The sequence below is a fragment of the Nelumbo lutea genome, chromosome 2, assembly GCF_056320005.1.
Source record: "Nelumbo lutea isolate HS-2025 chromosome 2, American lotus-T2T, whole genome shotgun sequence".
Classification (NCBI taxonomy): domain Eukaryota; kingdom Viridiplantae; phylum Streptophyta; class Magnoliopsida; order Proteales; family Nelumbonaceae; genus Nelumbo; species Nelumbo lutea.
Window position 1 is genome coordinate 11366113 of NC_142685.1, and position 18285 is coordinate 11384397.

The following is an 18285-nucleotide window of genomic DNA, read 5'->3' on the forward strand; positions in this document are numbered from 1 at the left end:
GTGGGCTGGGTTTTAGGAGAGTCAATATTTTTAACAAGGCATTGATTGGAAAGTGGCTGTGGAGATTTGGCACAGGGAGGGAGGAAAACTCATTATGGAAAAGAGTGGTGGTGGGTAAGTACAGGATGGTGAGGTTTGGATGGGAATCCAGGGAGGTGAGGTCTTCATATGGGGTGAGTGTATGAAAGGGGATCATGAAATTCAATCAGGATTTCAGGGGTCTAACAAGCTTCTCAGTTGGAGATGGCACAAGAATCAGGTTTTGGGAGGATGATTGGTGTGGGGCAGGTAAACTGTGTGAGCCATGTCTAAGTCTGTATAGGTTATCTGAAGCTGAAATAACCATAAGCCAATGTTATGAGAGAAGGGGGGAACAGTTGGTCTGGTGTCCAATGTTAAGAAGACTGGATAGAGAATTGGAGGAATGCATTTCCCTCTTGGAGAGGTTAAAGAAAGTGAAGATCTCAGCTCAGTCAAGGGATGAATTCTGGTGGAAAGAATGCTCAAATGGGAAGTTCTCTGTTAAATCATGTTACATGGATCTCATCAGAAATATTTCAGATTCAGATCAGGTAGCTGCTGCTTGGAGAAATCCGGTTCCCCCAAGGATTGAAGCTTTTGCCTGGCTGGTTGCCATGGATAGTATTCTGACCATGGACCATCTGAAATTCAGGGTCTTCAGCTCGGCTAATATGTGTGTCCCCTGCAAAGAACATGAGGAACCTGACAGTCATCTTTTTACCTCTTGCAAGATTGCTGAATTTTTGTGGAGGATATTTACTTCTATGTTTGGATTCTCAAACTTTCAGCCAGGCACTGCTGCAGGAATTTTCTCTTCATGGCCAAAATTAAGAGGGAGCAATAAAGCAAAAATGATTTGGCGCTGTATACTGTTTGCAATTTGTTGGAATATATGGAGAGAAAGAAATAGAAGAGTTTTTGAAGAAAAATACTGGAATTTGGACAAGATTGTGGCAGCTGTCAGCAACTCGGTAGCAGATTGGGTTCTTGCAACTCCAGAATTTAAACATGCCTCTAGGGAGGATTTGGGGGATAATTTGGGAAATATCTTGGGATTCCATCTTTGTAACTTGGATAGATATTTGTAATTCTGTAACTCTGCTCCCTAGCAGATCTCTTTGTTTTTGATTTTTTATTCCTTATGATTTGCAGGTAATGCCTCATCACCTGCTAGATTGTAATCTCTCCTTTTTTATTTTTAATGAATTTTATATTATCTTTCAAAAAAAAAAAAAAGAAAACAAAAATTTTCAACTTTGCAACAAGGTTCAAAATATCGATATGTATCAGGTCAGGCGTATCGTATTGTATCTTTTGGGGTACTGATACCCCTTTTTAAGGTATTTTTAAAAAATCTTTTTTAATAATTAAATAACATAAAAAAAACTTCCTGTGAAGTTAAAAAAAACTAAAAAAATTAAGATGTGCATGGTTCAAAGTGTTGATACACCCCCCTTCCGGCATATTTGGGTGTACCAGTACTTTTAACCATGCTTTGCAAACAAAAAAATCGACTGAAATTGATGTACTATTAACTACAGAAAATGCTCCAATGTATATAGAAAAAATGTACGCTGCCCACTCAAAATAACCCTACATTTAATATAAACCAATCCAAATCGAAATAACAGATTTATTGGTTAAAATGTAAAATCTAAGAATTCTCACTGACTCTATCTATGGCATAAGAAACATAGTACTATTAGGAAACTGCTGAAATCTGGATTTAACTAAGAAACTAGTGCAACTCCCAAACTACTAAACCAATTAATATGGGACTTGAACCATAAACTCCATAGGCAGGTGCAGAAAGTCATCTTTAAAGATGCTTCTTGAAGAACAGACCTTCCAGGAAGCCTTTTGCCATGAAATGTGGTGGGCTGAATCTGATTCTAGCTACGCCATCAAAACCTGAACACTCTAGCTAGGACAAGTAGGGTAGCTGAATCTGATTGTCTGGCCAATCTGCTAGTCTGCACTCTGTAGATTCTGCATTCTTTAATGATTCCAGTAGGGCCTTTTTATAATCATCTGCATCACTCTTTCAGACTCGAACATATGTTCTGAAGCTTGTCAGCCCATGATTTTCCCATTTTCCCAAGGAATGGGCCCTATCTCTTATCTTTCCAACTACCACCAATATTTTTGCTTTTTTTATTTTCTTTTCCGTAGGGTTTCCATGCTTTTGCCCTGAGTTGTTGACAGTAAACAAAGTTTGCATGCTTCTTTTTTGTTTTTTTAAACAGATCTAGTTTAAAAAAAACAAAGTTTCCATGCTTCTTTATCTCTTTATGCATTCTATACAGTATGTGGCCAGCATTTGTTCCAGTGCATGATCCTTCTCGGAAAGCTTTTATTGGAATACAAAATATGGGAACAGTTTTTACCAGACGTTTTGAGGCAGATCGTATTGGTAGTCAGGTTCCAGTAAAACTCATGCATTTAGAGGGGCTATATGAGTTGTTTGTTTCTAAGTTTGTAAGTTTCCTTACCCAACTCATAATTTATTATATATTTTTTTTCATTGATAATGATATCACTGTTAAATATTTATGTTTTTAGGATATTATTACAAGGAGGTGATGGAAAAGTATTCACTGAAGGATTCTAACCAAATAAAACCTCTAAAGAGATTCTGAGATTAAGACCCTCCATTTCTTCACAAATCCCTCCTGATGCTAATGAACTAATCCATATTTTAGCAATGTCTATGCAAACACACTGAAGGGGTCAACTGATGTCTTCAAATACTTCTGCTGTTGTCCTTCAATATGTCCTAGCACAAAGGTTGATTAACAATTAAACCCTTCCCCTCAAAGGGGCCAGTTTTTCTGTGACCAAAGAACTTTTTTTTTTTATCTAGGGGAGCATCACCCAAAGGCTACATTATACTTAAAACCGCAAGAAGAATCTATCAATAATGTAACTGAGTTTTTTTTTTTTTTATTCTCTGGTGGTTCTTCTCAAATTGATAAAAGGCTTTCCTTTTCACTTGATAAAAAGAAGAAAAAGGCGTACTTGAGTTGAGATTTTTTACCATGAAAAGCAACTGAACTTCCACATGACAAAAATTGAATGTTGAAATGAATGACTTCATCTCATTTTCAACATCTACACATATCCTTTTCTAGTGTTGTGCTGATATGTTGTTATTCTCTTGTCTGGGCTGGGTATTAGAGTCTCTAGTTAATGGGCCTAATTGTATCTTATGTTTTATTAGACTGGGTGTCCCATCACTAATCAGGGGCATCCTGGTCCTTTCATGTAAATTATGTATTGCTTTTATATTAGTGAACAGGGCCGGCTGATGAACAGTGCCCATTCAAACACATCAGACTCTCCTCTCTTCTTCTTCTTCTTCTTCTTCTTTTTCTCAGCTCTCTCAACAGGTTCAGTTCGGCAAACATGGTATCAGAACTCTAGATCTGGTCGTAGAACACCTCTCTCGCCTGGTTACAACAGCTATCTCGCACTTCTCTCTCTATCTTGGTACTGCAAAGAAACCCTAGGTCTGGTCGTAAAACACAGCAGAACCTATACCTAGGGTTTCCCTTGGTTATAGGGCCCAAGGGGAGTTAGTCCCAGTAACTGATGCCCTAAGAGATACATAGAGCAAGGTGTTGCCATTCGGCTAAGTGAGATCTGTGTAAAACAGATCTAGAAGAGAGGACTGATTTCAGCAGTCCTAGAGCAGTTCGTGGGTGAAGGTTAACCTGCGATAGCAGTGATTGGTGTGTGGTAGAAGCCACAACAGCTAGGTCAGGGTTTCGGCAACAGTGGCCAAACACAGCAGAGTTTTTTTTTTTTGGCTCGGCACTTCAACTGTAAGTGGCAGCTTGCGACAGCAGTGAGTGGAGCAGTACAGCAGAGTGGGAAGGGTATTACAGCCCTATACAGTGCTGCAAGGTCCGGAAGTCTGAAGAGGTTTCACATAACCTGTGTGACAGTTTTGGTACTCTTGCAAGTCGGAGAAGATGTCTTCCATATCTGGGGAAGTTTCTTCTAGAGATATTAGGACTAGTGGGAGGTCTCCTAATCTGGAGAACCCTAATTTGCATAGCCTACAGATAACAAGTGTGTTACTTGATGAATACAACTTTAGGGAATGGTCTGTTTCGGCCATGCTCTTTATCACATCCCGGGATCTTACAAGCTATTTGGATGGGCAGAAGAAAGAATCCGAAATAGAGAGTGCTGAATATGCTGTTTGGAGAAGAGAGAATGCTACAGTCATGTCCTAGCTGCTTGCTTCAATGACTCCCAGGGTAGCTAGGACGGTTCAACACTTCTCCACAGCTGCCAAGATATGGGAGAAGGTGTCTAAGACCTATGGGCAGAAAAAGAATAATGCCCGAATCTATAGACTGAATCAAGATATTGCTGCCCTGAAGTAGGGAGACATGAGTGTTGCTACATACTTTGCTACATTAGAAGGATTGTGGGAAGAGATGGATCACCACCTCATCATAGACTGAGAGAATGCCAGAGATAAGGAGAAACACGACAAACAAGTTGAAGAGGGTAGAGCATTCAAATTTTTGGCTGGCCTAGATCCGATATATGAGAACATAAGGTTCCAAATTCTGGGAAGAGATGAGATGCCTGATCTACATCATGTCTACTATCTTGTGAGAAATGAAGAGGTGAGAAGAAAGGTGATGCAAGTTGATGCCTAGACTAAACCAGTGGAGCAGTCTATAGAACATTCAGCTCTCATTTCTACAAGCCAAAGGGGGAACAAGTTCTTTGACAAGAGACACCTGAGGTGTACTCACTGTGGGGGAGAAAAACATGTGAAAGAGAACTGTTGGATTCTCTACCCTCATTTGAAACCAGCAGCATTGAGGAAAGAGAAGAAGCACCAGAAGGGCCATTCGGCAAGTGGGAACCTAGCAGCAAGTCACAGTGATGGAGGTTCCAAACACTCATCCACAGTTGCTTCCTCTTCTTCGGGACAGACTACCAATTCCCAAGGACATGGGCCTATGGATTTCACAACTAATGAGGTAGAGGTACTTAGCTGGGCACTGGCCCACCTAAGGACAATTTCTCTTGCTTCCACCTCCCTTGCCAGATCAGGTATTGTTTCAGCCTTTAGTGCAACTAGTTCCATTGATCCAGCCTCCTAGATTATTGATTCCGGTGCAACTGACCACATGACTCACATATCTTCCTTATTCTCTTCCTATCATTTAATGTCTGGTCAAGACAAGATGAAGGTTGCTGATGGTTCCCTCTCTACCATATCTGGGAAAGGAGTGGTTGACCTAAGCAAGGACATCTCCCTCAAATCTATCCTACATGTTCCCAATCTCTCTTCAAATCTTTTATCTGTTTCAAAACTTACCAAGAACTTGAATTGTAGCATAACCTTTTTTCCTACCCATTATGTTTTTTAGGACAATTTGACGAAGAGAACGATTTGGAGCGGTCATGAGCGAGGAGGTCTCTACTACCTGGATGCAGACATCAATTCAGCCCTTCAAACATCTACTACTAGTGGTCAATCTAATGTGGAGTCATTATCTAAGCTGCACCTGAGGCATGCTAGACTAGGTCATTTACAGTTCTCGTCATTGGAAATGTTGTTTCCGGAATTGTTTCAAGGTGTGTCAAGTCAAAAGTTAGTCTGTGAAGTCTGTCAATTATCAAAACAGTGTAGAACTGTGTATTCAACTTCTAGTAATGAAATTCAAGCACCTTTTGACTTAGTGCATTTTGATGTTTGGGGTCCTTCTCCCATTGTTTCTGTGGATGGCTATCGATACTTTATCAGTTTTATTGACCACTATTCTCGATGCACATGGATCTATTTATTAAAGACACGAGATGAAGTGCCGCGGGTAACCATGGCATTTTGCAAAATGATTGAAACACAATTTGGCAAGAAAATCAAGCAATTCAGGTTAGATAATGCTGCTGAATATTTCGAAAGATCCTTAAACTTGTTTATGGAGGATGCGGGAATGATTCACTAGTCATCTTGTGCTAGTACCCCCCCCCCCCCCGACAGAATGGGGTTGCTGAGCGCAAGAATAGACACTTATTGGAGACTGCACGAGCTTTATTATTTCAGCACAAGGTTCCAAAAGGCTATTGGTCTCAGGCAATCCTCACTGCATCATATCTGATAAACCGAATGCCATCTAAGGTCTTGGGAATGAAGACTCCATTTTCGGTTCTTTGCCCTCATCTCCCTGTTTTTTCTCTTCCACCGAGGGTCTTTGGGTGTGTATGTTTCATACATGTCAAGGATCCAAAGAAGACAAAACTGGACCCTCGAGCTACAAAGGGAATCTTCTTGGGTTATTCTCCTACTCAGAAGGGATACAAGTGTTATGATCCAGTCACCAAGAAAAGATGTCACAAAAGATGCGGTGTTCTTTGAGTCTCAATCCTACTTTCAATCTTCCTCGGATCCTCTTTAGGGGGAGACTAGTAGGATGGAAGAGGACCCTCCGATTGATTCTTCTATTCCCCATTTCTTTGTGCCCCTCTCTGCCTCGGATCTTCCATCTTCTCCTATTGATCCTCCTAGTTGTGGTATCCCAGGTGAATCTAGTGAGGCTCCCATTGGCCCAGCTACTACTAGTGATGTGGAAAATGTTACTAAAGGCTCCAACAGGCAACAGAAAGATATCAGAGTTACCTACAATAGAAGGAAGAAGAGCCCTCCAACTCATGACAGCAACCAATTGAACTCAGATCAACCTGTCTCAGTAACTCAAGGTAATCCTATCAATTCCTCTGACTTGGATCTTCCAATTGCATTTCGTAAATTTACTCGTTCTTGTACTATCAGATACCCTATTGCGGATTTTGTGTCTTACTCACACTTGTCCCCTAGTTATTGTTCTTTTGTGTCTACTCTCTCTTCTGTGCATGTTCCTACTAGGTATTCTGAGGCTGTGTCTGACCCAAGGTGGAAAGAGGCTATGAATGAAGAAATGAAGGCCTTGATGAAAGCAGGGACTTGGGAACTAGTAGATCTACCAGAAGGGAAAGGTACTGTTGGATGCAAGTGGGTGTTCACCGTGAAGCATAGGGAGGACGGGTCCATTGAAAGATACAAGGCTAGACTCGTGGCAAAGGGGTTTACTCAAAAGGAAGGAGTTGACTACAAAGAAACATTTGCTCCTGTAGCAAAACTCAACACTATCAGAGTCCTACTCTCATTAGCTGCAAAATTCTCGTGGGAGCTTCATCAGCTGGATGTGAAGAATGCTTTTTTAAATGGTAATCTACATGAGGAGGTATTCATGGATCCTCCACCAGGTTATGAATTTGGTAGAAAAGTCTGTAGACTGAGAAAGGCACTATATGGCCTTAAACAGTCCCCTCGTGTCTGGTTTGAGAAGCTATGTGGAGCCATGAAGAAAGGTGGTTATACTCAAAGCGGGGCGGATCATACTCTATTTATAAAGAAGAGGAATGGAAAACTTATTGCTCTTATCGTCTATGTAGATGATGTGGTAATTACTGGGGATGATAAGGAGGAGATCAACAGACTGAAGGAGGTCCTAGCTGCTGAATTTGAAATCAAAGACCTGGGTCAACTGAGGTACTTCCTAGGGATTGAAGTTGCTAGATCCAAAGAGGGCATCTATATATGTCAATGGAAATACATCCTTGACCTTCTACAAGAGACAGGCATGTTGGGGTGCAGGCCAGCAGATACTCCAATAGAACTGAATCATGGTCTACAGGAGTCAGTGGGAGAGGACTACCCTGATAAGGAGAGATACTAGAAGTTAGTGGGGAAGTTAATTTACTTGTCCCTCACTCGTCCCGACATTGCTTATGCCGTTCATGTTGTTAGCCAGTTTATGCACAATCCCAAGATTCCTCACATGAAGGCTGTAGAAAGAATTCTCAGATATTTGAAGTCTTGCCCTGGGAAAGGGATCCTGTTCAGAAAAAACAATAGAATTGAAGTTGAAGGATATACTGATGCAGATTGGGCTGGTTCTGTGGGTGACAGAAAGTCGACTTCAGGTTACTGCACTTTTGTTGGGGGAAATCTAGTTACATGGAGAAGTAAAAAACAGAATGTTGTTGCAAGGTCTAGTGCAGAAGCAGAATATCGAGCTATGGCTCATGGTGTTGCGGAACTGTTGTGACTTAAAATTCTTCTTGGTGAACTGGGAGTGAAGACTGAGTGTCCTCTCAAGTTGTACTGCGACAACAAGGCTGCTATCAACATTGCAAATAACCCAGTGCAACATGATAGAACAAAACATATTGAGATAGACCGCCATTTTGTTAGAGAAAGAATAGTCATAGGAGAACTCTGCATTCCTTACACTCCCTCAGAAATGCAAATTGCAGATGTTTTAACTAAAGGACTAACCACAGTGAAATTTTTGGACTTACTGGGCAAGCTAAACATGATTGACATCCATGCTTAGCTTGAGGGGGAGTGTCGGTTCGACTGATATGTTGTTATTCTCTTGTCTGGGCTGGGTATTAGAGTCTTTAGTTAATGGGCCTTAGTAACTGGGCCTAATTGTATCTTGTGTTTTATTAGACTGGGTGTCCCATCACTAATCAGGGGCATCCTGGTCCTTTCATGTAAATTATGTATTGCTCTTATATTAGTGAACAGGGCCGGCTGATGAACAGTACCCATTCGAACACATCAGACTCTCCTCTCTTCTTCTTCTTCTTCTTCTTCTTCTTCTTCTTTTTCTCAACTCTCTCAACAGGTTCAGTTCGGAAAACATCTAGATTTAAAGCTTTTTATCATTTTCATCTGTTACCTTGCATTCTTTCTTTTATTGTTTTTTGACCTCTTAATTTCTCCACTCAGTTCTGGCTCCCCTCCTTTAAACCCACTGTAAATTTTATTAATAATAAGAGTAAAAAGCCCAGGAGGGGGTATGTAAAAGCCTTACAACTCTAAAAATCTATAAATGAGTCTCTCCAGCTCATGATAAAACAGTGAAAGGTCTGGAGGACCTTACAAAAACTGAAAAGATCAATGAACTCTAATAAAAGGGGTAGGCAGCCTTCTTTCCATCTATTTTGTATATATATGTGGAACATGATTCTGTGTTTTCAGTATCTGTAGAAAATTATCCGTTTCCATATTTAACTGGCTTCTAGTGAATGATTTTCTGTCTGCACGTAGCTTCATCCGATCCATTTTAGGAGAACTAATACTTCTGTTTAATTTGAAGGCTTTCTCCACAATGGACTTATCAATGCATCTTTTTAAAGTACATTTCACGATGAAGCTAACCTACAGAACACCTCCTCATGATGATGATGATGATTTACATGGAGGTGGACCTGAAATTACAGAAACCGGAGGTCCTTCTGGTGACACCCGTAGTAAAACACAATGGGATGATGATTGCCCTTGGAGTGAGTGGTATTCTGCAGAAGATCCTGTAAAAGGTAACTTAAACTGCTAATTTAGCATCTGAGGTTTTACCTTTCTTGTACTCTAATGCCTTCTTTCAAAGGCTTTATTCAATCTTGTGTATTTCAGTAGTTGCACAATAACTTGGATTTTTCTTTGAGGAAACAAGATTGTATCCACTACAATCACTTCCATCCAATGCAGACTAACTTGTATGTTGGCTAATATGCCCTATGGAGTGAAAATTGCTGAAGACAGAAGACACCCTTTGCTTTAACTATTTTCCGGAACTATCTGTAATTTTATTCTTGCTTCTCAGTTCTAGACGACACTAGTGAGATCATTGTATGAACTTTTCTTCAAGTATTCAGTATATAAACTTTTGAATAAAAAAGAATATATTAACTTTACTGGAAAAGATGTTTAAACTTGTTGATTAAAAAACCAAGATATATGGATTTCTAAATGTCTGCTGTTTCTGTAAGACTTTCTAGGTGGATTTCTATCTTTCTTTCCTTCTTTCTTTCTTTTCTTCTTTGCTTTCTTTTTAAATGCCAATGTGGGGTGATAGGATTGTTAGAATCTTCTTATTTTTAATTTATCCCCATTTTTCATTCTATATTTTTTTATACTATGTCCAGGGTTTGAGTTGATTACCATATGGTCAAATAAGATGATAGAAAACTCTCTCGAGATGGCAGAAATAGAAAATGCTTCATCGCATGAGGCTGATAAATGGCTACTTACTCCTCTTTTGTCTACATATATGTAAGAAATTCACTTTGGTTAGTGTAGGGTCTCTAAATATAGTGATTCAAATTGTACATCTACATGTCATCTTACTGATAGTTGTTTGCCTTGTTACACTCTTGCCAGTTTCCCATGGTTTTTTGTATAAATATTGTGTCTGAAGGTCAATTGAATTGTCTGAACTCCAAATATTGGCTGTTTGAACAGGGCTGTCAATGGGTCGGGTCTGGTTCAGGATGGTTGGAACCGTCCTGAACCAATGGGAAAAAATTCTGTTCTGAACCCGAACCAGACCCTCTAGGGTCTATAATTTCAGACCCAGAACTGGACCAACCATTAGTTGGAATAATCGGGTCTGACCCAATAAGACCCGGTTGTATCTGACTCTACAAGACTACAATTAGGTTGTGTTGCAGTTGCAGATTACTATGGTTTTTTTTTTGCTTCAGTTATGGACTGCAACTTTCCTCTGCAATTCTAACCATTCTTATGCCTATCACATAATAGACCAACAATGGAAAAAGCTTGGTTTGTTGTTGCAGAATGTCAAAATAGAGTTGTTACCTTTGGTTTTTGGTCTACTGCATGCCAACCTGCGGTGCTGCCATTCTTGGAGAATTGCAAAGCTGCAAGCCTGCCATTCTTGGTTTCCTGTGCCTGCCTGCCACTACTGCTGCTGTGAATGGCCAAATCCCTCACCACTGTTGTTGAGCTTGCCTGCCACTACTGTGGTTGTTAACATCATAATCTATCCTTGCCAATATGAAGAGTGAAAGTAAACAAGACAAGGCGAAGAATAAGGAGAAAGACCAAGGGATAGGGTTTGTTCAATTACTGTTTTAGGCATATTACTAAAAGGGGTTTTATTATGAAGAACACTTGCACAAGACACAAGAGTTTTGTACAATGATAAGATGGATATGTGCGGTGAAAAAAGGGAAGGTCTTACAGAAACAATGATACAGTGTTAATGCATCAGCATTGATCTATACGATATGGTCATGGTTTACGTAGGAAGGTTCCATTATTTAACATCTAGATCCACCCTCAGTCATATCTCATGATCAGAATTCTTTCTCAAATAACTTTTCTAAGAAGCATTTTTTTAGGATGGGTGTGAAAAAGCGTGCACTCCTTGTTTTGTGTCATATCAGGACTGTCATCAGAAATAAAAAGGGTCAGTTTCATTGATTGTCCAGCTGGCTTGCTGCTATGTTTCTAGTTATTAACAGCCGAATAGAGGAGAACAGAGGAAGAAGAAGAGAAGAGAAAGAGAGGAGAGAAGAGAGAAGAGAAGAGAAAGAGAGAAGAGAAGAGAGAAGAGAGAAGAGAAAAGAGAGAAGAGAAAAGAGAGAAGAGTATTTTGGAGTCAACATCTATAGCTGGCGGTGCTAGTTTATATTAATATATATATAGGGCGACCATAATTAAAAGGGAAAGGACCCTTATGCCCCTTATTAAGTTACAGTAAAAAAACAAAGAAAAAACTGCTTTAACTAGTCCAAATGGACCCTAATTCAGCAGAATACAAACATAAGAAATAAAATTAACATTCCAACACTCCCCCTCAAGTTGGGACATGGATGTTGATCATGCCCAACTTGTCACACAAATTATTATGCCGCACATGATGAAGGCCCTTGGTGAAGATGTCTGCAAGTTGTTCCTCTGAACTGACATATGGAGTGTACACTTCTCCGCTCACAAATTTTTCTTGAATAAAATGCTTGTTCACTTCAATATGCTTTGTTCTATCATGGAGGACTAGGTTAGCAACAATATTGATAGCAGCTTTGTTGTCACAGTAGAGTGACATAGGTTTGTTAACTACAAACCTCAGCTCTCCTAACAAGTTTCTTATCCACATGATTTCAGCAACTCCATGAGACATGGTTCTGTATTCTGCTTGAACACTAGATCTAGCCACCACACTTCGCTTCTTACTTCTCCAGGTGACTAGGTTTCCCCCCACAAAGGTACAATACCCATTGGTAGATTTTTTGTCATCGATTGGCCCTGCCCAACCAACATCTGTATACACCTCCCCTTTCAAATGGTATCCAAGGATTCTTTCTACAACTTCAAAGTGAGTTGTCTTAGGGTTATGCATGTCTTGACTAAGGACACCCACTGCATAGGCAATATCAGGTCTGGTCATAAACAAATATAAGAGCCTCCCTACAAGTCTCTGGAATTTCTTCACATCTTTCAAACACTCCCCCTGACTGTCTCCTAGCTGATGGTTGGGTTTAATGGGTGAATCAATTGGTTTCACTCCCAACTTGTATGTATCCTCTAATAGATCTAGTACATATTTCCTTTGGGAAATAAAGATGCCCTTTTTAGAGTGGACAACTTCAATTCCAAGGAAATAATGTAAGGGGCCTAGATCTTTCACCTCAAATTGAGTGGCTAGGAATTTCTTCAGTTTCTGTATTTTAGTCTTCTAATCTCCGGTGATTACTATGTCGTCAACATACACAATTAAAGCTGCAATTTTCCCTTCACCTTTCTTCACAAACAAAGTATGATATGACTGGCATTGTTTGAATCCCATCTGTTGTACAGCTAAATGAAACCTACTAAACCAGGTCCGAGGTGATTGCTTCAACCCATATAATGATTTTTTTAACCTGCACACCTTTTGCTCACTACCTTTGGCACAGAAACCTAGAGGTTGAGTCATGTAAACCTCCTCCTCTAGGTCACCATTCAAGAATGCATTTTTGATATCCAATTGGTGAAGTTCCCAGTCAAGGTTAGTTGCCACTGAAAGGAGGATTCTGATCGAATTCATCTTGGCTACTAGAGCAAAGTTCTCTGCATAGTCTACTCCATACACTTGTGTAAACCCTTTGGCCACCAATCTAGCTTTGTACCTTTCTACTGAACCATTAGCTCTATGCTTTACTATGAATACCCACTTGCAACCCACTGGTTCCTTTCCTTTAGGAAGATCCACCAACTCCCAGGTGCCATTTTTGTGTAAGGCATTAATTTCTTCCTTCATTGCATCTGTCCATTCAGGTTTGGATAAAGCTTCTGCCACATTCTTAGGAACAAAGAAATTGTCAATAGAGGAGAGGAATGCACGATATGAAGGTAAAATATGATCATAGGATACAAAGTGAGAGATAGGAAGATTAGTAGTACAAGATCTAATACCCTTTCTCTTAGCAATAGAAACATTAAGATCATTAATAACAGGGGAATCAATATTAAGAGGTTTAGGCATATCAATGGGAACAAGTGTACTTGGCTGGTGAGGAAGATCTATCTCTAGAGAGTCCGATGATATTGGTTGCATAGTTTTAGGTTCCACGGCTCTTGAATTCTACTCGCTCTTATGGCGGCGAAGAAAGACACGAAATGGAGAAGGATCAAGAAGAGGAGGTAGTTGAATCTAAGTGTGTTTCTCCTCAACCCTACTCTCCCCTTGAGGAGAAACTGGGGAAAAAGGTTGATTCTCAAACAATGATACATCCATGGAGACATAGTACTTGCGTGAAGCAGGGTCATAGCAATGGTAACCCTTTTGAAATAACGGATAACCAAGAAAAACACAAGGAGTGGCATGGGGATCGAGTTTACCGTGAGTAGGAGATGAGTCATGAATGAAACAACGACACCCAAAGACACACATTGGAATGGGGAACAACGGAGCTGTAGGAAACAAAAGTTGATTTGGGGCCTTATACTTTAGTAACCGAGATGGCATACAGTTGGTGATATATGCAACACACATAACAACATCCATCCAAAAGCGTTTCAAAACATTCTTATGAAGTAATAAACCACGAGCTACTTCAAGATGATGACAATTTTTTCTTTCAACAACACCGTTTTGTTGAGGTATCCTGGCACAAGAGCTTCGATGAAGGGATCTACACGAAGCAAAGAACTCTGTGACATTACTATGAAAGTACTCTTTTGCATTGTCCGACTGGAAAATGTGAATTTCAGTTTGGAATTGAGTGAAAACCATTCGTTGAAAGTCTTCACAATCTTTGGCACTTCATCTCTAGATCGCATAGGATAAACCCAAGTATATCTAGAGTAGTCATCAATCAAAGTAATGAAATATTTATATCCAGTCTCAGTAGGTAGAGAAATAGGGCCCCAAATATCAGAATAGATAAATAGATAGTTTATAAAAAAAAAACATCAGAATAGATAATATGGAAAGGAAATTCAGATCTTTTATTTCTTAAAGGAAAAGAATTTCTACAATGTTTGCTCAATTGACACGTCTGACATAGCAATTCACTAACTGACAAAGACTTAAATAACTCAGGAAACATAAGTTTTAAGGACTCAAAACGAAAGGTGACCAAGACGATTATGCCATAAGTAGGCATGACTCTCACTAGATGAACTTAAAGACTTTGGAGCCACAAGACCGGCTTTATTCTCCAACACGTAGAGGCCATCCACCATGCTTCCTCTACCAATCGTCTCCCTTGAGGTCAAATCCTAAAACACACATGAAGAAGGAAAGAAGGTCACTGAACAATTCAAGGAATGAGTAATACTGCTAATGGAAAGTAAATTGGTAGGTAATTTAGGAACATGCAACACATTAGAGAGGGTAAGACCAAGAGGAAGGGAGATGGTTCCTTGATCGCGGCTATGGTGGAAAAAGACCCATAAGCCGGTCTCACCTTATCTCTCCCAGAGAGGAGGTTATATGCCTAAAATAAATTTGACTTACCAGTCATGTGGTTTGAGGCTCCAGAGCCAATTATTCAAGGGGAATCAGATGTATGAGATGACACATGGAAAGCGGTGGCAATGTTACCTGATGTAGACGCAAAGGAGGTAGGAGTAGGGCCAGAATCCATCTGGCGAAGTGTCCTACCATATAATTCCAAGTGGTCGTGAAAGGAGTTGATGATCTCTTCCTTGGGGTCAGAACCAGAGTGTCGCTCCTGGGGTACCATGGGACTAGTCTCTTGAGATGCCACAGTTGCTGAGTTATATTTTTTCTGACCTTGTGGGTTGGCTTCTTACTCAATTCCTGAGCCCATTTAGGCTTGCCATGAAGATCCCAATATGCGTCTCTAGTGTGCCTGGACTTTTGACAGTGAGTGCACCAAAGTTTGTCTTTGCCATCCACTCTCTTATATGAATCATCCTTTTTAAAAGAACCTCCAACATTTGAACTTGTACCCCCTCAGACAGCTAGTGCAACCGGTTCCCCTTCTATACAATTCATCACACTTCTTCTACTCTCTTCAGCCTGAACTAGGGCATAAACTTCTTGAATTGAAGGTATGTTCTTACTTCCTAAGATTTGTATCCTCATGGATTCATATGTAGGATTCAGCCCCAAAAGAAAAGCAAATACCCGTTGTTGGGAAAGAAGTGATTTGTAGGCCTTTGCATCCTCATCACACTTCCAATTCACATTTTGATAATGATCCAGTTCCTTCCAAATTGATGTCAGATTTGAGCAGTACACCGAGAGACTCCTCTCCCCCTGCTTGCAAGTAGAGGATTCAGCTTGTAATTGATATGTTTTGAAGCAGCTACAGTAACCCAAACCAGTGAAGAAGGAAGAAGAAGATGAGGAAGAAGACAAGAGAAAGAGAGAACAGGAGGGTTTAGTCGAAACTGATTAGTCTCTCATTCAGTCGACCCCCTAATGTTTATTAGGTTCTAATTACACTTACAAAGACTAAACTGCCCTCACTTAAGTGTGGGCAGAGTACTCTAGTAAAACAGCCACATAAGCAAAGTACTTAACTGACATGAGATTACTAAACTACCCCTATTCGGCTCACTCTAACACTCCCCCTCAAGCTGGAGAATATATGTCATATAATCCCAGCTTGTTACATAGATAGTTCACCTTCCCTGAGTTTAGAGCTTTTGTAAACAAATCTACCCATTGATCATTCGAGCCCACATGTTCTATGTTTATCTCTCCAGCAAGGACCTTCTCCCTCACAAAGTGGCAATCAACCTCTATGTGCTTTGTTCTCTCATGAAATACAGGATTGGATGAGATATGGTGTGCAGCTTGGTTGTCACAATACAGTCTCATAGTTTATCCATGTGAAAACCAATTTCTTGTAGAAGATTCCTCAACCACACTAACTTACAGGTAGTATGTGCCATGGCCCTATACTCAGCTTCAGCACTACTTCTGGCCACAACCGTCTGCTTTTTACTCTTCCACGTCACAAGATTTCCTCCAAGAAATGTGCAATAGCCCGTAGTAGATCTTCTATCATTCACTGAGCTTTCCCAGTCTGCATCTGTATAACCCACTACTTCAAGTTTTCCTCCTGGTTTATACAATAGTCCACGGCCTGAAGCTCCTTTCAGATACCTCACAATTCTAAGAATTGCATCCCAGTGAGGTATACGAGGGTTCTGCATGAATTGGCTCACTACACTGACTGCAAAGGATACGTCGGGTCTCGTGATAGTTAGATAGTTCAGCTTCCCCACTAGTCGTCTATACCTTCCAGGATCTTCAAATACTTCTCCTGTATCACTGCTCAACTTAACATTTGGTTCCATAGGGGTCTCAGCTGGTTTTGCACCTAACAGTCCTGTTTCTTCCAATAGATCAAGAGCATATTTTCTTTGGCACAGATTTACACCTTGTTTTGACCTGGCAACCTCTATTCCCAAGAAATACTTCAATGTTCCAAGATCTTTTGTTTGGAAATAATTTTGTAGAAATACCTTTAATTTGCCAATCCCCAATTTATCACTGCCAGTAATGACAATATCATCCACATAGACCACTAATAGAATCTTCCCAGCTTCTGAGTCATAGTTGAATACTGAGTGATCTACCTAGCACTACTTCATTCCAAAACTCTTCACCACTTCACTGAACTTCCCAAACCAAGCACGCGGCGATTGTTTCAACCCATAAATTGCCTTCTTCAATCTGCATACTTTACCATCCTCCCCCTGAGCAACAAACCCAGGTGGTTGCTCCATATATACCTCCTCCTCAAGATCACTATGGAGAAAGGCATTCTTTATATCAAGCTGAAATAGAGGCCAATCATACATAACTGCCAGGGAAATTAGTACACGAACAGAACCAATCTTAGCCACCGGAGAGAATGTCTCCATGTACTCCACTCCATACAACTGTGAGTAACCTTTAGCAACAAGTCTGGCCTTCAGACGCTCCGTACTACCATCTGGCAAGTATTTCATAGTATACACCCATTTACAGCCCACAACATGCTTACTAGGTGGGAGAGTAGTAAGTTCCCACGTTTGAGTATGTTGAAGAGCAGAAAGTTCCTCCTCCATTGCTCGCCGCCGATCAGGTGAACTGAGAGCTTCTTGAACATTGTTAGGTATGGAAATAGAGGATAAAGGGGAAACAAACTGGCGATGTGAGGTAGAAAGACGAGATAATGAAACAAAGTTGGAAATGGATGGAGGGTAGAACTGCATTTACCTTTTCGTAAGGCAATGGGTAGGTCAAGGTCTGAAGGTTCAACAATAGGATCCATGAGAGGATCCGCAAATGAGGTAGAAGCTAGAGGAGGGGCCGGTGTCGTTCGACGTGTGTACACTTGCCGGATTGGTGGACGTTCGGTGGTGATCTGCACGGGATGAGGTGACGAGTCTACTCCAACAACAACATCTGGAACTGGATCACTGACAGGAAGAGGAAGAGGAAGGACGAGTGGAGACGAAGGCGCTTCAGGACTTGAGAAGAAGGGGACTGACTCAAAAAAGGTGACATCAGGGCAGACATAGCACTTCCGAGTAATGGGATTATAACGCTTGTACCCTTTTTGAGTCCGTGAGTAGCCAAAGAAGACACATTTAATTGAGCGTGCATCTAGCTTGTCTATTCCAGGGCTCAGATTGTGGACAAAGCACACACAACCAAAGACACGAGGAATTAATGGGAATGGAGATAAAGTGGGAAACAAGATAGAGAAGGGGGACCGACCATGAAGGATGAAGGAGAGCATCCGATTAATGAGAAAACATGCAGTGAGTACAGCATCACTCCAAAACCGTTTAGGAACATTCATGTGGTGAAAAATAGACCGAGTAGTTTCAAGAAGCTGACGGTTCTTCCGTTCAGCTACCCCATTTTGTTGAGGGGTGAATGCACATGATGTCTGATGAATAATGCCATGCTGTTCTAAATACTGTTG

At 40.6% G+C, this 18285-nt stretch overlaps 1 protein-coding gene across 3 annotated transcripts in view; it reads left to right on the forward strand.

Moving 5' to 3' along the window:
• LOC148868555 (Rab3 GTPase-activating protein catalytic protein) overlaps positions 1-18285 on the forward strand; it is a 94551-nt gene that overhangs the window by 37335 nt on the left and 38931 nt on the right. For all 3 annotated transcript variants that reach the window (XM_088972622.1, XM_088972623.1, XM_088972624.1), the window contains 3 exons: positions 2328-2499; positions 9201-9420; positions 10027-10153. In XM_088972622.1, coding sequence (XP_088828748.1) covers positions 2328-2499; positions 9201-9420; positions 10027-10153 — 519 coding nt within the window. The remainder of the gene's footprint in view (positions 1-2327; positions 2500-9200; positions 9421-10026; positions 10154-18285) is intronic.